Source organism: Melospiza melodia, chromosome 1, assembly GCF_035770615.1.
Source record: "Melospiza melodia melodia isolate bMelMel2 chromosome 1, bMelMel2.pri, whole genome shotgun sequence".
NCBI lineage: Eukaryota > Metazoa > Chordata > Aves > Passeriformes > Passerellidae > Melospiza > Melospiza melodia.
In genome coordinates this window covers 3,322,932-3,348,911 of record NC_086194.1, presented here as the reverse complement: position 1 = coordinate 3,348,911, position 25,980 = coordinate 3,322,932, and the positions used below count along the sequence as shown (strand labels likewise).

Below are 25,980 nucleotides of genomic sequence, written 5' to 3'. Positions count from 1 at the left end.
ATGGGGAGAGGAGAAAGGACATGAAGGAAAAATGGGAGAAAGAAGAGGGGAAAAGAGGGGAATGGAAAATGAATAAAGGTCAAGGAAAGCGGGGTGAAAACGAAGGAAAGGGAAAGGAAAGGAAGGAGAAGGACGGGGAAGGAAGGGAAAGGACGGAGAAGGAGGGGGAAGGAGCCGGTGCTCCGGGCCGGGCCGTACCTGGGGCGGGCGGGGGCGGTGCCGGGGGCGGTGCGGGCTCGGCCGAGCGGGCTCGGAGCCGCTGCCTCCTCCTCTCCTCCTTCCTCCTCCTCCTCCCGTGCCTCCTCCTGCCGCTGCCTTGGGTGCCGTGCCCGCTGCATGCGGCGGGGCTCGGGCGGGATGCGGGGCCCGGGGCTGCGCGGGGCCGTGCCGCTGCTGGGCTGCCTGCTGGCCGCGGTGAGTGAATGAGGGACCGAGCGGGGAGCGCCCCGGGCAAACTTCGGGCAACTTCGGGAGGATCTGCTCCTTTCCCCGGCCGTGGGAATGCGGGAAATAGCGAGCGCCCGGCTCCCCGTTAGGGTCAGGTGTGCGTCCCCTCCCGTGAGGGGATGTGAGAGGATCCACTTGAGCCGCAGGGATTCCCTTCGGGATTTTTGCGTTTTGTTCCACAAGCGGCTCCGCGTTTCGCTGTCATTCAGGTTTGGTGGCTTTCGGTTCTCTTTGGTTTCTGTTCGGGAGCTCGGTGAGTCGTGCAGTGCTCGCCCCACACCTGGGGATAACGGGATGAGGTTTTCCCGAGGGGCTCCGGCATGGGCGCTCCCTGCGGCTGCCAGAAGTTGGGCAAAGCTCGGAGCCGCTTTCCAGGGCTCCAAAGCCGGAGCTGCGAGCAGGGGATGTGTCCGGGCTGCCGTGTCCCTGCCAGGTGTGATTTCCCCGCTGTCGGGTCCGTGATGTCTCGGGTTTGTTCCTCCTGGAGCTGTGGCTGCCCCGCACGGACTCGCACGTACCAGCCGAGCCGAGCTGAGCCGAGCTAAACCCCCGTGCCAGCAGGCACAGGCACAGGGCAGCACGGCTCCTGCACGCTCAGCTCCCTCCCCGCTCCAGGGAAAGTGTCCCTGCCATGGCACCGGGTGGAACCGGAGGATCTTTAGCTCCTTTCCATCCCAGACCATTCAGGGAGTCTGCAGTTCCATTATTTGGCTTTGTTCTCACAGCTCGTTTCCTCGCAGGGTTTGATTTAGAGCGAGACTGGTTTTAATTTAGCAGCCTGGGCTTGGGGGGAGATGTGGTGCTGGCTGTGGCTGAGTTTTCCTCTCGCGTGTAACCTGCTCCCACAGCTGTTTTCCCTGCCTCCCCAGCATCCTGTAGGGCTGGCTGAGGTTGCCCTCCACAATTGGGTTGTCACCTGTGCTTGCTCTGCTTGTGGTCACAGAGCCATCACAGAATTGTATGATCGTTGGAAATAAATGGCATCTGATTCCAAAGCTCTGTTGGCAGGACAGCTTTCAGTAGACCAGTTGCTCAGAGCATCTTCCAGCCTGGTCTTAAAGCAGAGTCAGACCAAGCAAGCTGAGCCTCAGAGTGTGGAAGTTAACCCAGATGTGTCAGTGCATCACTTGTCTCCCTTTCCTTCTCCCCTTTCTTCTCCCCTTGTTCCACAAGGAATGAAACAAATGGATTTAATTGTAAATTTTTTTTTGGCTGTCGCCATGAGCCCCTCACCCATCTGCATTGCCAAAGAATTTCTTAGAGGATGAACAGGTTGGGAAAATGGATTAAAGTACTGAAAAATAAAAAGGACCAGGCAATCAGTTCTTGGGATTCTACAGAGCTTGCTTTAGGGAAGATCCAAAATAGCCCAAGTGTCCAGGGCTGGAGCTGGGGAAAGGAGAAGAGGGCAGCGTTCTCATCAGCTGCTGGAGCTGCTCCAGCTCCTGCTTCCACTGAAGCCCTTGGCACAATTCCCATTTCTTTAAAGATTGTTGGCATGAGGGGCTCCTGTGGGGCCGGATCCTGCAGAGGGTGAGGTCACAGGGCTGCTGAAATTCACCCTGCAAGGGTGGCAGGATCAGGCTGTGGGTGATGCTCTTGGGCTGCCGTCAATGAGCACAAACCCCTAAAGCTCTGGGGCAGCACAAGACTGGGTGCAACCCTGTCACTGCTTCCTTTCCAACCCTTTTATTATTCTGTTGTTGTTGTTGTTAATGTTCTTGGGATCTGGTTCATGCTGGTGGGTTAAAAAGATTCACATGCTCCTTATCAGCACTGATCTGCAAGGTGACTAATACTGAACTGCCTCAGTGCTGGAGAAAATCCCTGCCTTGTTTCTCAGCTTAAACCTGGGGTTTTGGGGCTGATTTTTAAAACAAAAGTAGCTCTGCAGTCATAACCCAGCTCTGGGACCTGGCTCAGCAGAGCTTGGTTGGTTTGGGTTTATTTCATTTAATTTCTTGTGATAATTTTTATCGGTACGTCCTTGAGGTAAAAAAAACCTCTGAACAAGTGGCTGATCAACAAGTTCAGCACCATAAAACTCTTGCAGCCATGTGGTTTCTAATTGCTGCTATAAACTTTCCCCTCTCATCCTGCACGCTGTGGAGAAGAGGGAATTGGGCAGATCTCATTTGCTGAGGTCATCAGGCCATGCTCACCAAAGTCCTGCTCTCCTGCCAAGGGCAGCTTGGAAAAATTGGAATTCAAGTGTTAATGGTGGTGATGTGGTGTAAATGCACAATAATCCCTTTTAGGTTCTTCTGTGTTGCTTTTAGGGGTGTGATTAAGATAATTTGGCCTGAAGAGCTACAAATTAGGCATTTTTTTTTTCTCCCAGCGTGTGTCTAGAACATGAGATGTGGATAATTTGAAGCAGTTGGTGGATTCCACGTGCCTTCAGACTTCCAAGCTCCTTGAATTAGCCAGATCTGCCCAGCTGGTGTAATTTGTGCTTTTCTTCAGAGCTTTGCTCTGTTCCAGCCTTGAAGTAGGTTTGTGATGGGAAAGAATAAAACAACTCAGATCTGATTCTTCATCGGGAGATGTGATCAGTGTGGGAAATCAGTGAAATCTGAGCTCTGCCGAAATCAGAACAGCCACTTCAGCTGCGTCTGTGTCTCTTTCCTCCTGTCATTGATTGAGGATCTGTGAAGTGACATAAATATACTTTAAACAAAACAACCACAAGGTTCTCACTGGAACCCTCCAGGCCAGTTCCTGCACAAGGATCCTTTAGCAATTACAATATGTGTTTAACAAAGGCCTTGCCACAAACCCTGTGTGTATCACTGGGTGTACGATTTATTCCATTTTTGCTTGTAGAAATGCATGACTGACTTCATTCAGGAGAACCAGTTGCCCAGCCCTGTGTCTGGGTAGCTCTGAAAGCCTCTCTATAAAGTTTTCAGAGAGGACACATAATCAGCAAGAATAATATTGTGGGTTCTTATTTAGGGCATAAAAAGGCAAAATTGTAAAAAAAGTGAGGGGGAACAGTATCTTGAGGAGGAAAACTTGCTAAGGGAAATACTTGAAGGTGTTTCAAGCTGTGTTTTACTCACCAGCAGGACAGCAGGGGCACTCACAGCATCATTATCACACCCTCCCAGCCCAGGGGTTTGTGTCCAGCAGGGAAACTCGGGACTGCCAGCCAGGAATTGGGATGGGTGTAACAGCAGAGAGTCCACCAGGGTGATATTTAAAAAGGGATTTTTACCAGACACTCAGCAGCAGGAGGCAGGTGGGACCATGGACAGGGAAAGCGCTGGGTTGTGAATTTTGGGTGTGGAGATGCATCTCCTCTGCTTTTATAACCCTTAAAAAATCCTCTGGTTCCATCCCCTCAGTGAGAGGTGTGAGAGCCAGAGGGCTGCTCTGGATAGAAATGCAAATTCAGGTGAGTTGCTTTTTGTCCCATGGTGGCTCCTGAGGCTGACAAAACATTTTGTTCTCAGTGTTTCACAGTGAGTTTTTGAGTGGCTTTTTGCCTCTCACACTTGGCTTTCCAAGGAGGCATCGGGGCAGTCTGGGGATGCAGGGCAGGGGATGCTCTGCACATTTAGCAAATTGCAAGTGGAGACTGAGTGAGTGGTGATGTCAGGAGAGAGGTGTCTCAGCTGTGAGGCTGCCTTAGAAATGGCAAACGTGCAGAGTTTATATTCATTTTCAGAGGAGAAAAAAGGGGAAAAAATACAGAGAGGTTTTTGCCTTTACCAGATGGTCTCCAGCAGAAACAACTGGAGAGACTGGTGACTTGTCAAAATCAATCTTCCACATGATGTGCCGATAGTCTGGGAGGAGTGGGAATTTTCTGGTGTTTGGGCTGGAATGTAGACACAAATCTTTTGGGACAGGAGGGAGATCTCCCTGTCCAGCATCATTTCTTGGCAGCCTGGAGAAGGGCACCAGACACTGTGGAAAACGAGGCCTGAGAATTGATGATCTTTTTTTATTTAAGTCAGACCTGAGTGCACTTGGAGGAGATTTGTCACACCCTGAGTGGCTGAAATTCAGGAAAAAGGGCTCGGATTATCTGTGCAGAATAAAAAAATCTACGTCAGGCTTTGGTGGGGAGCAGGACTCAGCTGGGTTTTAGGAACTCAGGAGGTCACACACCCTGCCCTCAGCCCAGGTCAGCAGCAGCGTGGCAGTGTCACTTGTGTGCTGCTGTCCCTTCCCCTGCTGCATCACCCTGCCTCAGGGGACAGGGATTTGTGGTTTTCCAATGCCTGGGAAAGGCTGTGGGATTAAATGTAGCCCAACTCCCTGCTCTCATCAACTGTGTTGGAAAGAAGAGGGAAGAATCAAGAATCAAACTCTAGGAAATGCAGCCAAGAAAAAATCCCAGGTCAGGGGCCAAAAGCACAGACTAAAGGAGCTGGAGGTGACTTGGAGAGCCCAGAGCAGGAGGGATTTCTGTGGGCTGATTCATCTCCCTGGGCACATCCTTCACCTTTCCTGGGATTTCTTCTACTCCTGTTGAGGTTGGGATTGAAGGCCCTTGAGAGGATAGTTTATTATTTAGATAGTTTTTGTTTAGATAATTTGTTATCTAATTATTAAATAATTTATCATCAGATAATATTTTTATTACTGCTATCGTTATTATTATTATTCTTTAGATGTTTATTATGTCTTATCTGCGTTGCAGTCTCACAGCAGCGTGTTTTGTAGTCTTTCATTAACAAGGCACAAAATGGTTCACAATGTTTGCTACAAGGTTTGTTAAGGCTAAACTATTTAATTAAGAAATTATACTTAAATTATTTTCACTTTTAACTTTAAAATTTAAAAGTTAAAAGTTAAGCTAAAAGTTATCACTCAAAGTTGGCAATGCAGAATTTTTTGTCTAATTACAAAATACTACTCATGAAGAAGAAGGTAAAGAAGAACAAGGAGCTACTGCTTTAAAGCTTCTGTCTTGTCCCATATATATCACTATATTCTAAAATTTTAAACTCTAAGTTTTCTGTTTTGTGATATTACACACTTCTAATCAACTACACTAATCTTAGTGTTATCAATCAGTTTTGGAAGTTTTTTCCATGGTTTCATGTTAAATGCAGGGTCCCCTGGGGGTGAGAGTCTGTCAGCACAGAAAATCTAAAATTCTCAGCATCCAGAACTCTGACACAGGGAGAGTTCATTCATTAGCACTCAGGAATTGCCTGGGGATGGTTTTAAGGAGATTTTTGAGAAGGGGTTGAGCTCCTAGAGCCATTGGATGCTGCTTGGATCATTGTAAAACCCATTTATTTGTTAAATGGGGCAATACCAGGCTGCTTCAGCGCTGCTAGAAAACCCAAAAGCTCCTGAAGATGTAAAAGAAAAGTTGCATGGTGAGGTTTTTGGGGGTTTTTTGGTTGTTTTTTTTTGGGTTTTGGTGGGGGTTTTTGGTTTTTTTTTTGGTTTGGTTTGGTTTGGGGTTTTTTTGTTTGTTTTTTTTTGTTGTTTGTTTGTTTTTTTGGGTTTTTTTTTTGTTAAGGTTGGGATTAAATGTATGAGATGGTAATTTTTGTTTGGATTTAGATGTTTATTAGTTTCTATTATAGTTTTATAAATGGTCAGTTTTGTAGTGGTTTATTTTAATAACTTAAATAGAGTTGTATTTCTTATAAGTTTTTTTAAGGATAAATAGTTTTTATCAAGAAATGTAACTTTCTGAGGATGAACCAGTAACTTTCCCCCTGACGAGCATGGTGTTAACCCAGCATGAATATCTTCCACCCCAGAACTTCAGCTTTCTTAGCAGCATCCCCTTTACCGAGGCTTTCAACCAGCTCAGCCTCGTGCGTAAACCCTAACGAGGGGAGAGCTATAATAGCAAAGAACCTCTGATTAAACTTTCCATAATAAATATTTCCATAATAAATAAATATTCTCTGTGAACAAGCCCTGCCCTGCTGGGCGCAAGCAGGTGAGGTGCAGGGGAGCGAGCAGATGTGAGATTTCCTTGCTCTTCCAGCCCTTGCCTCTGCTGTTTTTGCCCCCGGTGCTGCGTGTGCCAGGCAGATGCAGAGCCCCAGGGTCAGTGCAGCCCTGGCATCAGCCCCCAGCTGGGGGATTTGGAGCTGGTTGGTTTGTGGAGTGAATTTAGGGAGGTTTTTGTGAGCAGGGATGTGTGCTCAAGGCTGCAGAGCTCGCATTAGTGCTGCTTTGCTGGCACTTTATTGGGGCAGATCTTATCTCCAGCACTGACTGTTACAGATATATATTTATATATTTATACACTTATATATTTAGAGTTGTAGTTATATTTATACTTATACTAATATTTATATATTTTAATATACATTTATACATTGTAATATTTATATTTTAAATATATGCCCATGTATATGTGTATATATATGTGTGTACATATAAATATGTGTATGTATAGTGTGTGTATATATATATACTTGTATATTTATATTTATACATATATTTATACTTATATTCATGTATTTTATTATACATTTATAAATTTTAATATTTATATTTGTATATACATGCCCATATATATGTATATATGTATATGTATATATGTATGTGTATGTATATCTATATGTATATATATATAGTGTGTATATATATACATATATATACTTATACATTTGTAGTTATATTTATATATTTTAATATGTATTTAGAAATTTTAATATTTATGTTTGTATATATATGCCCATATATATGTGTGTGTATATATATATATCTCATATGTATATATCATATATATATATAAAATATGTATATCATATGTATATATCATATATATATATGATTTCCAGGATGTAAAGCCCTATTCCTCTACAGGAATTTGGCATAGAGACCCTGATGTATTTTAAATTAACACAGTCACTTTTTCAGTCAGCTGCACCAGTGGATATTAACAGCCTTAAATTCTTCCATTAGTGGCATTAGGTGGATTTCTCCCCTCACTAGAGCAGGTCTAACTCTCCATTTCACTGTTTGCATTGGGAGCTGGAGATTTACACTTCTGTAAAGCTGCTTGGCATTTAAATTCTGGTGTTTGCACAGAATTGTGATTATTTTCTAATTCAGAACCAAACTGGGGTTATTTTTGACATGTTTCACTAACGAGCTGGTTGGGTGATGGGATTTTGATAAACTTTGCTGGCTGCATTGTTTTGCATCAATTTAAAGTGGAGAAGAGGCCAAAGAATTAAATACAGAGATCCCAACTCTGTTTGTTGAGCCACCACCCCCACGACCCTGTTCTTTTTTCAGCTGGAGTGTTCCTCCTGTATCAGCTCCACAGCTTTTTTCATCCTCATCCTTGTCATATCATCAAGAGTTATGGGGAAAAAAAAATCTATTTAAACACAATTCTTGTCTGGAGGGCAGAATGTCAATACCTGGTGTCTCCTTTTGAAAGCTGAAATCCATTGGGCGTCTTTTGAACAGACACGTTTGAGGCTCCAGCCGGGATATTCTGTGTTTAGCAGATGTTCCAATTAAACCCTGGTGATGTGGAACATCCCCACCAGTGTCCCCAGGGCCCTCCCAGATGTCACTGGCTGTCACGGATGCTCAGCCTGGCAGCTCCCTTGCAGGTGGGATTCTCCTGGCCGATCAGGACAGCCCAATTTTGGCATTTTGGGTGTCTGAGTGACCGGGATGGTCACTGAGCTCCTGTGGGGTCAGCAGTGAGGGCAGGGTCAGTGCTGCTGACCACTTCCAGACCACTGGAGGGATAGAAAAATATCAAAATTATCCCCACATCATCCCTTGGCAGAGAGGAAAGATGCAGATGCTCTGTGGGGCTGGAAGGAGATGATCTTGGAGGTCCCTCTTAACCCAGACCATTGTAGGATTCTGGGGCTCTGTGATGCTGTGAACACCAAAATTAAAGTCACCTCCTTCTGATCTGACAGATACCGTGGCACTTCATTCCTTTGGCAGACACCTCTCTTTGGAGATCTTAAGCCTCAAACTGGTTTATTGAGTGGTGTAAGAGTGAAAAAAAAAACAAAGGAAAGTTCCTCCATGCTGAGCCCCTCCCTGCAGCCTGCTTAATTCCTTACCCAAAACCAGGTTTTATTTCATCTCTCCCAAGTGGCAGCTCAGACTTTGAGGAGCACATATCCCCTTGCCAGGCAGGAAGGAAATGAAACAGAATTAAATGTGCTTGTGATCACCACCACCCCTGAAAAAAAAAGGACATAACATACAACTCTGCACATCTGCACCGAAATGAAAAGCAGCCTCAAGGCTGACCCTCAGCATTTTTATGCACACAGCCTGGAAATGGCCAGGATCCAAACCCTGCTGGGGATTACACCTCTGCACCTTTGTTTTGCCACATCCACCTCTCATTTTTAGTGAATGTGGTGATTATTGTTATTCCTTCTACCCCATCCATTTGTCAGGGGAGAGGGGAACTTGTACATCCTGCTCATGGCTGTGTGGCACACGTGTACTTGCTTTTTTTCTTTTTTTCTTCTTCTTATTTCCTTCTTCTTTTCTTTCCTTCTTCTTTCCTTCTTCTTTCCTTCTTCTTTCCTTCTTCTTTCCTTCTTCTTTCCTTCTTTTTTCCTTCTTTCCTTCTTCTTTCCTTCTTCTTTCCTTCTTCTTTCCTTCTTCTTTCCTTCTTCTTTCCTTCTTCTTTCCTTCTTCTTTCCTTCTTCTTTCCTTCTTCTTTCCTTCTTCTTTCCTTCTTCTTTCCTTCTTCTTTCCTTCTTCTTTCCTTCTTCTTTCCTTCTTCTTTCCTTCTTCTTTCCTCTTTTTTATTCCTTTTTCATTCTTTTTTTCTTTTCATTCTTTCTTCTTTTTTCTTTTTTTCTTCACTTCTTCTCCTTCTCTTCTCCTTCTCTTCTCCTTCTCTTCTCCTTCTCTTCTCCTTCTCTTCTCCTTCTCTTCTCCTTCTCTTCTCCTTCTCTTCTCCTTCTCTTCTCCTTCTCTTCTCCTTCTCTTCTCCTTCTCTTCTCCTTCTCTTCTCCTTCTCCTCCTTTTCCTCCTTTCTTCTTCTTCTTCTTCTTCTTCTTCTTTTATTTTTCTTCTTTTTTTTTAATTTTTAGTCACCTTTCACTGCCCTCAGGAGTCTCCTCAGTGGAGATTAAACCTCTGCCTGGTTTAAAGTAGCTAAAGTCACTTCATCCTCCTCACCATCAGTGGCTGGGCTCAGTCCTGAGCTGTGCCTGGCATTTTTTGGCTGCTTTTTCCCCCTGTGTAATTTGGGATAATTCAGCAAGGAATGATGTGGCTGCTTTGCTGCCCTCGCTGAGCATGTGCTGGGAGTTCTGTGGAGGGATGATGGAGCTTTGGGATCCCCTCCCTGAGAGCTCCTGAGGTTTTCCTGTTGCCAAAGTAAAATGCAAATGGCAGAAGAGTCAATTTACTTGTTTCCTTCCACACCTCCACCCATCTATTGGGATTTTTTTACCATTTTAATCCTACTTTTCAAGAACAATTAGGTTTTCACTTGTTTCCTTCCACATCTGCATCCATCTATTGGGATTTTTAATTTTCATCCTGCTTTTCAAGAACAATTAGGTTTTCACTTGTTTCCTTCCACATCTGCATCCATCTATTGGGATTTTTTACCATTTTCATCCTGCTTTTTAAGAACAATTGGGCTTTTCCAGCCCATTTTCACAATAGGAACAGGTTGGTTTTGTGCTTGACATCCTCAAAGGCAGAGAAAAATTCTGCTGCTGAGATATCCCCCGGATTTCCAGGGCACCAAGAGGAGTCCAAGCACTACTCCAGGAATTTCTGATGTGCTCAAATGTTGGCTGCAAGGCTGAGTGCATTTTTGGGGCGGATATGACATTAAACATATCTGCAGTTGGGGTCTCAGCCGTGCACTTAATTCCAGTGATCCTTCTCAAGTAAATTTTCCACCCTTTCTGCCCTTCTTTGCTCCCTGACTCTCCTTGGACAGTTCGGTTTTTTGCAGAATTTCTCTGTGCAAAGCTTTTTTTTCCACCTGCTGGAGGTGATGCTTTGTGGTTGGGGCACAGGAATTGTTCCAACAGTTTTGTTTTCGGCATCTCCAGCAAAATTAAACTTTGTTCCTTCTTGCCCCTCTCTTTCCTCCCTTTCCAGGGAATTCACACAGCACAGGGTGTATCAAAGGCTTATCTTTGCCTTTTTGTGTGCAATGCAGATGAGGAAAGGTTTTATCAAGAGAAATAGCAGCTTCCATTGGAACAAAATGGACATTTATATATATGTATATAGTTATAATATATAAATATATATTTATGCTTATAAAATGGGTGCTTTCAGGTGTAGCAACACTTGCTGAGGGATAAAAGAGGAATAAAGCCATTGCTGTGGATTTAGCCTGAAAATCAGTGCTTACCAAGAAGGTAGAATATTTAGATTCATGTGTGATCCAACTGGACTTTTTTTCTGTAAAACTATAAATTCTATCCAAGTTTTGGCTACCCCGATGTTAAAAGCATGCCTAATTTCTGTAAAAAAAGGATAAATGAGGGTGCAGAGTACTGCAATATAAAATATTGTATATAGAAGCAAAAAAATCTGTTGTGAAATCAGAGTGCTGGTTGAGGAGGTTGTCTTGTGGCAAAACCATCTCTCCCATCCTTCACGAGAGCCACAGATTTACAGCCAAGCTCCCAAATTAGCATTCCTGGCTCTTGTGGGCACTAAACGCCTCAAACTCCGTGGAGATGTGGATTTTTATGTCATGCCACAGTTTCCTTCCCACCTGCTCACTCCATGCTGCCCCAGAGGTGATCACTCTTCACATCCCCACCAGCTCCTCCTGCCTGGCTGATTTAGTCTCTGCAGGTGCTAATTGCTCTTTTTTGATTTTTATTTCTGTAATTAACGACCTTGACAGAACTCAGAACAGTTTTTTCAGTCCCATGAAATGCATGGCTGGGAATTTCCTCGCTGTGTTCCAGGGGTAAAGAGCTTTAAAAGCTTTTTTTCTGCCTCTGGCTGTGCTAGTCAGTCAAATAAAAAATACCTTGGGTCATATATCAGCAGTCAATCATGGCTGGAAGAGCACTTAATAAAACCCTGCTTTGAGATGTTGCTTTTAGAGATCCATTCATCTTGGTCCCTGCTTCTTTTGGAGATGCTTCACTGGTGTCTGCCAGGGGCTGAAGGTGCTCTGGAAGTGTGTGATCTGCACTATAATTAAATTTATACACCAGGAGGAAGGGACGCCTGGTGTTGGTGTATTTGTGCCTGCAACCTCAGCTGTTTCCATTTGGATCTTACAGACTTGGGGATACAATAATATTTTATAAATATTTTTTAGTTTTCAAAAAGCTATTTTAAAAATATTTTTATCATGAGAATTTGTGAATTTATGTTATATAAATAATACATTGGTGGTTAATGTTTGAGGAAGTTAAGGTAATATTTCTAAATATTATATTATATTATATTATATTATATTATATTATATTATATTATATTATATTATATTATATTATATTATATTATATTATATTATATTATATTATATTATATTATATTATATTATATTATATTATATTTTTTCTAAATATCAATAGGTTATTATTTATTATAATAGTTTTATTATGTTAATAGTTTGTATTAAACTAGTATAATGAATAATATTTATTCATATGATATTCAATTAATAAATAATAACTAATATAGGAACTATAACTAATATAGGAACTATAACTAATAGGAATATATATAATATATAATATATAATAAGAATTATATATATTATATACAATTATAATATATAGTAGGAACAACTATTGAAACAACTACTAAAGTTAAAAAGTTTAAGTTACCTCATTCTATTAAAACTATTAAATATTAAATAATTAAAATAAATATTATATTAAATAACAGGAATGATTTTATTATATTAAATAAGAGGAACAGCTTTTCTCCTTAAATTGTCTGCCGACACATGGCTCCCATTTCAACCATACAGTTATTTACTTTAATTTTATTAAAATTCACCTTTTCGCTGTGCTGCTTTCACTGGAAAGCTGTTCCCAGAGCCAGGCATGTCTGGTGGTTGATCTGTGTCAGCCAAGCCCTGATGGTTTTGTAGACAGAAAAGGAAATTAGAGTTGGAGCTCTCTGCCTTGGGTCTACTTGACCTGAGCCTTAAGGGACCAAGCAAATATCTGGAAATCTTTTTAAACCCAGCCACAAAGCTGAAGCTTTGGCTGTCTGTGCAAATTTGTTTGCTGAGTGTTGTTGTTACAGGGAGGTGGATCAAAGGCAGGGATTTATTGAGGGGACGTCTTCCAAAAACCACAACTGAGTTGTGGAAGAGGAGCAAAGTAACGGGCTGAGGAAAAGTGGAGTTTTCCTGAAGGAAAGATCCCTCATGTGTGATATTTGCTGGGTCCCCAGGACGAAGGAGGAGTTGAGAATCTGACTCCATGTTCTTGGAAGGCTAATTTATTATTTTATGATATTATATTATTTTAAAGAATACTACACTAAAACTATACTAAAGAATAGAGAAAGGATACAGCCAGAAGGCTTCACAAGAGGCTAATGAAAAACTCATGACTCTCCAGAGCCTTGACACAGCTGGACTGTGATTGGTCATGAAGTTAAAACAATTCACATGAAACCAATCAAATAACGACCAGTTGGTAAGCAGTTGTCATTGTAAATGACAATTGTAATTTGTCATTGGTAAACAATGTTCAAACCGCAATCCAAAGCCGCAAAACACAGGAGAAGCAATCAGATAATTATTGTTTGCATTTTTCTCTGAGGCTTCTCAGCTTCCCAGGGGAAGAAATCCTGGTGAAGGGATTTTTCAGAAAATATTATGGTGACACCTGATGTAACTCACCAGCACTGTCCCTGCGCTTTGGAAAGAAATGGAAAAGAACCCATGGGATTGCTGCAGGCTGTGGTGGGGAGCTCAGGGTCTGGCCAGGAGCTGTGATCCCAGAATGGGATTCCCTGGGGAGATGGGATGAGGGAGAGGATGGAGGTTGTGGTGACCATGAGCAGGAGTCCTGAGCTGCAGAGGGTTGGGAAGCACAGCCCTTGGGAGATCCACTGTGGAGTGATCACAGATCTGAGCTGGATCCCTGGTGTGGCATTCACATCTCTGAAAAAATTCCTCCGCCCAGGATTTTTCTCCTGGGAAGCTGAGAAGCCTCAGAGAAAAGGAAAACAATTCTTATCTCATTTGCTTCTCCTGTGTTGTGCTTGTGTGGAATGTGTTTGGAGATTGTTCACCCACAGGTGATTGTTCCATTGGATTCTGCTGTGAGTTGTTTTCACTCTTTGGCCAATCAGGGCCAAGCTGTGTCAGGATTCTGGAAAGAGTCAGGAGTTTTCATTATTATCTTTTTAGCCTTCTGAAAGTATCCTTTCTATATTCTTTAGTATAGTTTATTATAGTATTCTTTATTATAATATAGTATTATAAAGTAATAAATTAGCCTTCTGAGAACATGGAGTCAGATTCATCATTCCTGCCTTCCTTGGGGTATTCCCTGCAATTACAACACCCTGGCTTTGCTGGTCCCACCTGGATGTCCAGAAGTTCCAGCACTCCCAGGACATTCCCTGTGCTGGGAATGCTGAACAGCCCAGGTGCACTTCTCTCTCCTATACTGCCTTTTTTTTTTTTTTTTTACTGATTATTTTTTTCCTCTGAAAATTGCTCGGATGATGTATCCCACCCATGTTCCTGTGCTGCAGATCTGACAGGATTTGTTATTGCACAGTGAAGCCATCATCACCATCATCATCCTCATCAAACAACAACTGTGTCTTTGATTCTTGCTTCTTTCCCCACCATGGGATTGCTGAATCCCGTGAACAATTGAATTGTTCAAGTCTCTCTTTCCAGAAAGGGAGTTAAAACGTTTGGCAGGTTGATGCCCCTCTCCTTTTTTAATGATTTCTTGCCTGTGCCAGTTCACCACTCAAACTTCCTGGGCTGTCAGCTCTGCAAACAAGTATTAAATATATATTGCAGCCCTGGGAGGAGAGCCCAACCAGTCAGAGAGCAATGGACCTAAAAATAAATGCTGATTTCCCTTGCAGAGTAGCCTGGGGAAAAGCACAGGCAAGGAACAGCATCCACTGGGGCTGTTCTCACCAGCAGGAGAAGGAGATGAACCAACAAATTCAGCCCCAGATGGAGAGTTCAGGATAAAGCTGGGAAGCTGAGCTCAGTTCCAGGCTCTGAAAATGAAATTTCTGCTGGGGGTGCTCTTGTGGCTGAATGCCTAAAACCCAACCTGGAAATGAGACTTCCTTTTGCCTTGTTTCTTTTAATTTTTTTTTCTGCCTACATCCTAAAGGCATTGTAATTAATGTTTGGCTAGATTAGCATTGCTAATTGATGTCATGGGGATGACATGGGCTCGTGGTGACATGGGGGAATGGAAGCATCTTTTTTTTCATGGAAATGTTAGGAAAAACTCCTTCTCTGAAGGTGTTGTCAAGCTTTGGAACAGGCTGCTCCTGTTGGTGGTGGAATCACCCTCCTTGAATGGCCAAAAAATGTGTAAAGGTGGTGCTTGGGGCCATGGTTCAGTGGTGGACATGGCAGTGCTGGGTTTATGGTTGGGCTCAGAGGCCTTTCCCGGTTTTAAGGATTTTATGATTCTAAAGTAAAGAGCCAGTGCTGGTGCAGGAGTGTTGTATACTCAATGGAATTGGATTTATCTGGGTGTGGGAAGGTTTGCAGCAGCAAGGGAGTGAGATGAGATCCTGTTCTCAGTGCTGTGCTCACCCTCCTGCTCTCCTGTCAGGAAAAACTGAGCAAGGCAGGACCACTTTTAGCAAAGCATCAGTGCAGTTATGGACCTACCTGGCAGTGCAGGAATGGGAGCCTGGTGAAGCTTGGACCTGTGTCTGGGTTTGACTTTCATCCAGGTGAGAGTAGGAGATGGGAACAGGTCATCCTGGAAAGAGGAGCATTTCCTCTGGCTTGGAAATTAAAATCCAGTGTAGAAATCCAGTGTGGTTTGTTGAGGGATGGGCAGGATCTCCGAAGGGATTTGTGTAGTCAGCACAGAGTCATGGGATGGTTTGGCTTGGAAAGGATCTTAAAATCATCCAGTTCCACCCCCTGCCGTGGACATTCCACTGTCTCAGGTTGTTCCAAGCCCCATCCTGCCTGGCCTTGGACACTTGCAGAGATCCAGGGGCAGCCGCAGCCTCTATGGGCACCCTGTGCCAATGTTTGGCTGAGAATTTCTTCTTGACATCTAATAAATCTCTTCTCTTAGTTCAGAACCCTTCCCCTGCCCTATATCTATCTGCCCATGTGAAGAATTGTTTCCCTCTCTTTTATAAACCTCCTTTAAGTACTGGGAGACTTCAAGGGTGTCTCCTCAGAGCCCAGTCCCACCAGTGCTGTGGATCTGCCAGATCCCTGGTGGAAGGGTCCCACTGATGATCCCTCTTTTGACAATCTTCCTCCAGGCTCGTTATTTTGGAATTTATGGCTGTGTGTGAACCTGCTGGGGGTGTGTGTGTGTGTGTGGCAGAAGCTCAAAGCCAGCTGGGCAGCTTTGCTCTAGGTTTGACAGGGCTCACTGCCCTCTGCCAACATCACCCCTTGTTCTGAAGGATCCATCCATCCATCTGGCCTTCCTGGGCCAGCCAAGTGTCCTGGGGATTGTGGCCATGAAGAGAAAGGAGTGTTTTGTCAAGGAGCAGAGCCAGGGAATGGTTTCCAGCAGGATGGCACAGGCCATGTGCTCAGTGGTCGCACAGGGTGACAGTCCCAGCAGGGTGTTTCACACAGTAGGTGTGGCCCATTTCCTGTAAAATAACTGGAATGGAGAGGAAGATTGATATTTTTTATTGTCCTCGTATGAGCAATAGAGAGTCTCACCCAGACTCTTCACACTGTGCTAAAGTAACAACAGCAAAATTAAAAATTGTGCTTCTCACCAGAGAAGGTGCAGTGAGCACCTCCAGCCCCACATGCACAGGGACAGGAGCTGCTTACAAGGGGCAGGAGGGAGAGAAATCTAAAATTGAATTTGTACCCCAGCAGTGAGGTCTGCAGTGGGGAACCCATTAAAATTCTGCAGTGACCAGAGCTGCCCTCTGAGACTGGGCCATGTGGCTACTGGGAAATGAGATTTAATTGATCTTAAGGCCAAGATGTGAGGATTGGCGAGTGGTCTCTTCACTTTAGACCTTGCTGACTGCCTTCCAAAGATATTTTCCCTTAACAAAAACCTCTAACCTTTCACTTGAGGAATAATCTCAGCAAGGTGGTTATTTTGTGAAGTTGAGAGGGATGAAGGGAATTCTCATTTTTATTCTTAGTTCATGAGGAACAAAAAACAGAATAGCCTTTCCCCCTTTTCTTCCCATCAGGAGACTGGATATGTTCAGGAGTCCTAAGTTGTTTTTCTTATTAGAGGGGTGAATAAATAAGGAAAAAGTCTTGCTTTTAAACTTTCTTTTCAGGCCAGGATGGCCACATCTTTATTTGATGGCAGAGCCATTTCTGGGAGGGAGGGAAATGCCACTTCGCTGATTCTCAGGTCAGTCTGACCCACCCAGGGAAGGGATCATGACCTGTGCCACAAATCAGACAGTGGAAGAGTTTCACTTTTGAAAGTTCTATCACAATGATCAGTTTCAATCCTATTGAGCCTTGGAGTCTGGAGTTCTCTAACTCCCTTCAACAGCAGCAGATTTAACTGGGGGAGAACGTTTTCAGGCTTAGAAATGTAATATACAGCTAAGTCTGGAGTTTAAAAGTATTTGGGAATCTGAGAAATTCTGGCCACTGAGATCCGGTGTCACTGTGATATTTTCTGAAAAATCCCTTTGCCAGGATTTTTTCTCCTGGCAAGATGAGAAGCCTTGGCTTCTCCATGTTTTGCTCCTCTGGAATGTAATTTGGAGAATTGTTTATTCAAACATGTGAATTGTTTTTAATTAATGGCCAATCACAGCCAGCTGTGTTGGACTCTCTTAGTCTGTCACAGGTTTTTATTATTCATTCTTTTCCAGCCTTCTGATGTGTCCTTTTTCTTTCTTTAGTATAGTTCTAGGAAATATAATATAATATAATATAATATAATATAATATAATATAATATAATATAATATAATATAATATAATATAATATAATATAATATAATATAATATAATATAATATAATATAATATAATATAATATAATATAATATTCAGCCTTCTGACAACATGGAGTCAAATTCTCATCTCTCACCTCGTCCTGCGGACTCTCCCAACACCACCATCAGGTGTCTCCTGTGGGGTTTATCAGTGGGTTTTGTTTCCCTGCAGGATGATGGCATTGGAGTGGTGGGATGGAAAGCAGCACTCCTGTGTGGCAGGAGGAGTGCAAGGGAAAAGCTGCATTTTCTTAATTTTGTGGGAGGCACATGAAGAGCAACACGTGTGTTCTTGGGGTTGACCTGGAGATGGTTAACTCAGCCTAAATCAGCACCTTGTGGCTGAAATCATTTTAGTGGAGCTAAAATCTGTGTCTTTCCTGATGCAAGTAGCATCAGATCTCCTTTCTGTCTGTAAGGAGAGTGCTGCTGAGTTCCTTGGCTATTTCAAGGCAGTTCCCAAAGGATCACTGCAAACAGCACAAAGTCCAAGACCTCAGCTCCAGCATCTCCCCAGCATCCCTTCCCCTCACAGGAGCAGGCAAAGGACACAGGGACATAAAAGCCCTCAGGAATTCAGCCATGTATTCATTGGGCCCTTGGAATTTAACTCCTGGCTGTGCTTGGGAAAATCCTGCCCTGCAGCCAGCAGGATAAATCAGCTTAGCTGGGCTGACCTGAGCCTGGCTGTGGCACATTAATGCTCCTGGAAGCTGTGACAGGAGCAACCCCAGCGGGCTGAGAGCTCCCGGTGACCCCAGGGATGTGGGGAGTTCCTCAGGGGACACCTGGAGGGGGTGTGACCCTGCCTGGTCCCTATCCTGAGCTGGGAATTTTGTGCTCCCCATCTGGCAGCAAGTGTGGGTGATGATGCTTGGGAAGAAAAGGCTCCCCAACCATTGGAGTGGGGGGAACCTGCCAGGAATGGGCTCAGCCTGTGGTCTCAGGGCCCTTCCAGAAACATCTCAGTTGTATAAGAAACAAAAAGAAACCAGCCAAGGAGATGAAATTAAATATATGGAGATTCTCAGCTTAGGAAATTCCCAGGACTCAGCAAACTGAGCTCCAGCAGATTCAGGAAAGGAGCTTTTGTCTTTTAGAGAGGCTCTGTGTGCCCTACATGATTTTTCTGATCCATAAGTGGCTGCCAGATGGGGCAGCTCCAAAGGGTTGCACAGGATTTAGCACAGGGAATGGGATGCCAGAGTTTCCCACCCTATCCTGAGCTGGGAATTTTGTGCTCCCCATCTGGCAGCAAGTGTGGGTGTGGGAAGAAAGGGCTCCCCAACCATTGGAGTGGGGGGAACCTGCCAGGAATGGGCTCAGCCTTTGGCCTCAGGGCCCTTCTGGGACAGTGAGAAACATTTCAGTTGTCTATGACTATGAAAAACCAGCCCAGGAGATAAAATTAAATATATGGAGATTCTTAGCTTAGGAAATGTAGGGGGATACAGTATGGGTAAATGGAGGTGGTACAGAGTGTAATCTTATCCCATAAAGAGTTGCAGCTGAGCCAATTACTGAAGTTTAGGAGCAGGCCTGATGTTAACAGGCCACACCTGCAGCCAATCAGAAGAGTGTTATAAAAGAGTGGATTGGTGGGATCTGGAGTTGGTTGGCTCCTGCAAGGAAAAGGAAAGTCAGTGCTTAGAGGAGGTGCCCGCGAGAAACATCAAGGAGGTTTGAAACTCTGGCAATATGGAACCCTTGCAATGTAATGATAATAGAGCTCTTGCACTGTAATGACAACAAGGAAATTCCCAGGATTTGGCAAACTGAACTCCAGCAAACTCAGGGAAGGACCTTTTGTCTCAACTGTTAAAGAGATTCTGTGTGCCCTACATGACTTTTCTGATCCATAAGTGGGGTGAGGGGAGCTCAGATGAGGGAGCTGCAAAGGGTTACACAGGGAGTTGGGGCACAGGGAATGGAATGCCAGAGTTTGCCACGTTCCCTTTGTCCCTATCCTGAGCTGGGAATTTTGTGGTCCCCATCTGGCAGCAAGTGTGGGTGATGATGCTTGGGAAGAAAGGGCTCCCCAACCATTGGAGTGGGGGGAACCTGCCAGGAATGGGCTCAGCCTTTGGCCTTCCAGGACAGTGAGAAACATTTCAGTTGTCTATGAATAATAAAAAAAAAAACAAACACCCCCCCCCCCCCCCAAAAAAAAAAAAAAAAAACAGCCAAGGAGATGAAATTAAATATATGGAGATTTTTAGCTTAGGAAATTCCCAGGATTCAGCAAACTGAACTCCAGCAGATTCCGGGAAGGACCTTTTGTCTCAACTTTTACAGAGACTCTGTGTGCCCTACATGACTTTTTCTGATCCATAAGTGGGGTGAGGACAGCTCAGATGAGGCAGCTGCAAAGGGTTACACAGGGTTTGGCACAGGGAATGGGATGCCAGAGTTTGCCACGTTCCCTCTGTAATCAGCTAAGTGCTCTCACTCTGATAAGCAAAGTATGATTTTAATTAAAAAGCCATTCCAGCTGGATTTAATTCTTATGCCATTGAAGAGGCAAATTGCTTTGTGTACAAGGAGGAAAAAAAGTGTGATTGTCTTCTTGTTCCAAAGAGTTTTAATCCTCAGTGGCTTGGATCCCAGGGCAGGGATAATTTCTCTGCTTCTCGGAAGAAATGTGATTTTTTTTTTTTTCCCCTCTCCCATCTTTAAGACATCCCTGCTCTGTCTCCATGTGTTAAGGAGCTCATGGTGCCATCCCAGGGGGATGCTGCACTCTGGGGAGCCAACCTTGATTTTTTTGCTTTTAAATGAAGGCTTTTCAGTGAAAATCTGCGCATTTTGCTCTACTTTGATGCTGAGGAAAGCACCTCCCTCTATTTCCTATCCTGTATTTAATTTTGTGGAGCAAAGCCTGGAGCTGGTGCTCGGCTGAATCCAGGGGATTTCTGGCCACGCTTGGTAGAAAATATGTGTTCACCTAGGAGCAAATAAAGATGTTCTGTTGCTCAGTCTTACCTAGTCCAGGTTTAGCTGTGGCATGAGATGCTGCTGTCAAACACCTCCAGAAACAACTGTCTGATATCAACTCGTGTCACCAAGGAGATGAATGACACAAATCTCCCCCTTGAGGAAGGCTGATACACAGAAAAGAGCAGAAGCACAGCAAGGTGATGCCTACAAACTCAATCCAGAACTCTGAAATCTCTTGCAGAATTAAAAAAAAAATTAAAAATTATTCACTTATTTTGTTTATTCAACCACAAGAATATTCCCAGGCCCTATAACCACAGCTGTGGTGTGGAGTGTCACTGTAAATCACCGGGGCAGGGTTTCTGAGTTTGGTTTTCCTCCAGCTCTTGGCAAGGCTCAGCTCTGGGCGTGCTGGGAGCTGTGGATGGATGGCTCCGTGCCCAGCTTGGGAAAGCTGTGCAGGATGGAAGGAGAAGGTTCCTTCCCTGCCTGCAGCCCTGTGAGCATGGAAGGCACATCCATTAGCACTGACAGCAAGCACAGCTGTAATTACAGCAATAACAGCCTTTACATTAGCTCACATTAAAAGGTACTAATGATTTCAGGCTTTTGATTTTAGGCTTTGGCGCTTCTTCTCTTTCCTCACCCCGTTCTGCTGCTGCTGCGCCTTCTGTGTGGTTCCCTGAAGCCGAAAACTGGGAATTTGGGAGTGAAATTAAGGGGAAAAGCTGCATTTCCACACTTGGAGAAGCCAATTTTACATTCAGGAAAAACTGAGCAAGGCAGGACCACCTTTAGCAGGAACAAAGCCTAAGTGCAGTTGTGGATCCACCTGGCAGTGCAGGAGTGGGAGCTTGGTGAAGCTTGGAGCTGTATCTGGGTTTGACTTTCAGCCAGGTGAGAGGAGGAGTGATTCCCTTCTGTGTGATTCCATGAAGCCCAAAATTGGGAATTTAGGCGTGAAATTAGGAGGTAAAGCTGAATTTCCACACTTGGAGAAGCTAATTTTCCTGTCAGGAAAAACTGAGCAAGGTAGGACCACCTTTAGCAGGAACAAAGCATTTGTTTTGGTGAAGCATGGAGCTGTGTCTGGGTTTGACTTTCACCAGGTGACAGTAGGAGTGTGTGATTCCCTGAATCCCAAAATTGGGAATTTAGGAGTGAAATTAAGGGGAAAAACTGCACTTCCACACTTGGAGAAGCCAATTTTTCTTGTCAGGAAAAACTGAGCAAGGTAGGACCACCTTTAGCAGAAACAAAGCATTTGTTTTGGTGAAGCATGGAGCTGTGTCTGGGTTTGACTTTCACCAGGTGACAGTAGGAGTGTGTGATTCCCTGAATCCCAAAATTGGGAATTTAGGAGTGAAATTAAGGGGAAAAACTGCACTTCCACACTTGGAGAAGCCAATTTTTCTTGTCAGGAAAAACTGAGCAAGGCAGGGCCACCTTTAGCAGGAACAAGGCATTAGTTTTGGTGAAGCTTGGAGCTGTGTCTGGGTTTGATTTTCAGCTAGGTGAGAGTAGGAGTGTGTGGTTCCCTGAAGCCCAAAACTGGGAATTTAGGAGGGAAATTAGGGAGCAAAGCTGCATTTCCACACTTGGAGAAGCCAATTTTTGCCAGAACTGCTCACAGCCTGATAAACCTGTGATGGATGCATAAGGCACAGCTGGATCCTGGTGCTGGTTTGGCTGTGGTTTAAAAGTGCCATAAATTCTCATTTACAATGAGAACTGGCCCTCATTAACGTGTGCAGGGCTGGGAATGGGATGTTCTGGGCAGGAAACAACCCCTGGGGTCAGGAAACCCAGTTAAGGGAAGTTAATGGTAGGAACCAGATGATGGTGAACACAAAGTTCACTGCAGTGAGCAAAGCACAGGCTGTGGAACAGAAAATCCTCATTTTTCATGGGGCTGGCTGGAGTTTCTGAAGGGCTCCTGACCTTAAGCATGGTTTTCCTCTTGGCAATAGCCTGGATTTCTTGTCTGGAAGAGCTTCCCTTGCTGGACCAACCTCTGCAGTTGGCAGTGTGAGCTTGCGGCACTGAGAGGCATTTTCAGCTCTGAGGATCCTCAGGGAAAAGGTTGAACTCTGCCAGAAGAGTGAAACAATTGGGTTGTGAAATCCCAGCCCTGAAGATGCTTTTTAGGTCCCTGCTCCGAGGCTAAGACCTAGATGAGTCTGATAAACCACAAGCAGTGCAATCCTCCTTTATGGGATGGGGGGTTGTATTTGTGGGGTGCCCTGTGGCAGGGAGGAATGGTGAATCTGACTCCATGTTCTCAGAAGGCTGATTGATTATTTTATAATAGTATATTATATTAAAGAATGCTATACTAAAGAATACAGAAAGGATACAGACAGAAGGCTAAAAAGATAATAATGAAAACTCCTGACTCCTTCCAGTCCTGACACAGCTTGGCCCTGATTGGCCAAAGAGTGAAAACAACTCACAGCAGAATCCAATGGAACAATCACCTGTGGGTAAACAATCTCCAAACACATTCCACATGTGAGCACAACACAGGAGAAGCAAATGAGATAAGAATTGTTTTCCTTTTCTCTGAGGCTTCCCAGCTTCCCAGGAGAAAAATCCTGGGTGAAGGGATTTTTTTAGAAAATGTCAATGGCACAATGAGGCATTCACAGACAGCAAGAGGGTTAAAGTGGGATCCCACAGCACATCTGCAGGCACAGGGATTGCACAATCAGTTCTCTTTTGTAATATCCAAATAGCTCCTGAGGGCCAGGTGCAGCCAGAGTTCACTGTGTCCCCAGCCCCAGGCTGGGTTTGTGGGGTCCAGCAAGCCCAGAACTGATGACATGGATGTTCTAGCTTTGAAGAACAAAAATCAGCAACAAAAAAAAGAGTAGGAATGGTGTCTCTTCCCTGGAATTGCAGGACATCTCCCTCATTCAAGATTGATTTCTTTCTCTCACACATGGAGCAGAGGGAGATGTTATGCAGAGGACAGGGAGACTCCAGGCATTCTTCATTTTTAGCAAGAATAAACTCAGATCCTGCTTTTGCCCTGTAAAAACATCCCCAGGGTAGGACTGGATTGCAGACTAAGATACCAAACTCTGCTTTGGTGGTCACTGGAGCTTTGATGTTGGATTTATCTGCCCCAGGCAGGGCCTTGTGCCAGTTCAGTATGCTGAGGGCAGCATAGGGGACAGGTCCCTCAGACACCTTTCCTTGGACCATGGGCTCTCCCAGCTCTTGAGAATTTCACCTGGAACTGGGGAAGCAAACCTCAGGCAAAGGAATTCTGCCTTGGGGTGCAATTTCTCTGTCTGCTCCTGCATGCACAGCAACCAGCTCCATGCCACTGTCTGTGTGACGGTGTTCACAGCGGGCTTATGTTGAAGGAAGAGACAAGGATTTTACTCCGTATTTCAGAAGGCTGATTTATTATTTTATTATATATATTACAATAAAACTATACTAAAAGAATAGAAGAAAAGGTTTCATGTCAGAAGGCTGGCTAAGCTAAGAATAGAAAGGAAAGAATCAATAACAAAGGTTTGTGGCTTTGACACTGTGTCCAAGCCAGCTGGGCTGTGATTGGCCATTAATTCCCAACATCCACATGAGACCAATCCCAGATCCACCTGTTGCATTCCACAGCAGCAGATAATCAATGTTTGCATTTTGTTCCTGAGGCCTCTCAGCTTCTCAGGAGAAAAAACCCCAAGGAAAGGATTGTCCATAAAAAGAGGTCTGTGACACTGTCTGTGCTGGTGAAATACCAGTAGCTCCTGGTCATTTTTGGCAACCCCAAAAACCAGCAAAACCAGCAGCAAAAAAAATCATTAAATTAGTCAGAAAAAAAAGAAAGAAAAAAAATTGAATTTCTCATTTATTTATCAGCTGGATTACAAAGGTTTGGCATCTTTCTTCTCTGCTGCTGCTCCTCTTGACTGGGATCACAGAATCATGGAATGGCTTTGGTGGGAAGAGATTTTAGAGTTCATCCCATTCCACCTTTCACTAGACCAGGATGTACTGAATATGGAAAAAAAAAAAAAAAAAGAAGATACTGCAAGTTTCCTGATGAAACATTGGGAGCTGACAGCACCTGTGGCTCCAGCAGGATCAGTATGATTTTTCTCTGCCTCTTCTTGCTCCATGACATGGATAGTTAGACCTTGACCTGGCGTTTTCCAACCCAAAGTGTTAATCAAAGAGAAATGCCCCTGAAGTGGAGTTTTCAAGGTTATCTGAGCAGCATTTCCTGCTCTTACAATTGAGAACATTATTGAAACTTCATTATTTAAATGTGTGGGGTTTTTTTTCCAAACAAGAGCAAGTGGGCTTTCATGAGTGGAAGCCAACATCTACTTGAGAAAGTCCAAGGAAAATGTAACATCTCAGTGCCTGGGCCAAAATCTGACATCAAAACCCAGGAAGTCTGTGCAGTTGGAACTATATTAAGATTAGAGTAATCCCTGATGGGAGGGACAGATTATTTTATTTGGCAAGCTATTAAAAGCAGCTAATTTTCACCAGTTACCTCCAGTAAATCGAGTCCAACCACCTGTTTCTGATAAAATGTAGCTTATGCTCTGCTGAACTCTGCTTTTCAAGGGGCTGAGATGAGCAGCCCAACACATTTCCCCTGGCCCTTGCTATTATTGGAGATAATCTGGGGAGGGTTATGGGTTTTCAGAGGTTTTCAGTTCACGTCCCACTGCGATTTACTCTGCCGGATTGAATTTTCTGATAGCAAAGGGTCTCTGAGCACATTCAACACCCGGTTGGGTTGCCTGAACGTGCTCCCAGTGGCCACTGAGATAACCTGGGGGCATCCAGAAGGATGCAGGGCTCCTCCACTTCCTTCTGTGCTTCCTTTCCACACCCTCCTTTGGTTTTTATTGGCCTGTTAAAATCCTTGACGTGGTGTCATGGGACAGATCTCCCAGTGCCGTGCAAAAAAGGAGAATTTTCTTCTTGTCCTTCCTCTCTGCTCAGTTTATCCAGCAAACAACCGTGTTTGCCTTCTCCCAGCAGCACTCGCTGGAGTTAAAGTGGAGTTATTTGCCTCTTTTAATCCCCAAATTCTCCGCCACATCACTTCTTTCCCAAAATCCGGGTTGCTGTGCTGGAGATCTGCACTGAGTCTGTTCTTGCTCGAGTCCGGGTTTTGCACTTGGCTGGGTTCAAACAGCTCTCAGCCAGCTTTTACAAATGCTCTTAGGTGCAAGTTGTCCAGGCCTGCTAATTTTAAATGTTTATCTCTCGTGGATGCTGTTTAACATCTGCCTTTGTTACTAATGAGCTGGAAAAAGCTTCTCTGTCATCAGCAGAGCCATGCCTGTTGCCCTGCTGCTTTCCAAATGCAGATCAGAATTATTTCATGTTGAACTTTCCTCTACTGGAGTGTGCACGGTCTGTAAAATTCTGTTTGTTGTAATTTTTTTGTTAAAAAAAAAAAAATCCAAACTCAAAAATCTCCAAGGAAACCAAACTCAAAACAAATCAAATTAAAAAAAAAAAATCTAAAAATATTAACTTCTCATTAAACTCTT

The 25,980-nt window shown here is 44.0% G+C and overlaps 1 protein-coding gene across 1 annotated transcript in view; it reads left to right on the top strand.

Annotated features, from left to right (window-relative positions):
- Positions 1-314: 314 nt before the first annotated feature.
- The window catches only part of VIPR1 (vasoactive intestinal peptide receptor 1), a 123,075-nt gene continuing 97,409 nt past the window's right edge, over positions 315-25,980 (top strand). Inside the window, exon 1 of the mRNA XM_063173501.1 lies at positions 315-414. Coding sequence (XP_063029571.1) covers positions 337-414 — 78 coding nt within the window. The 5' untranslated portion in view covers positions 315-336. The remainder of the gene's footprint in view (positions 415-25,980) is intronic.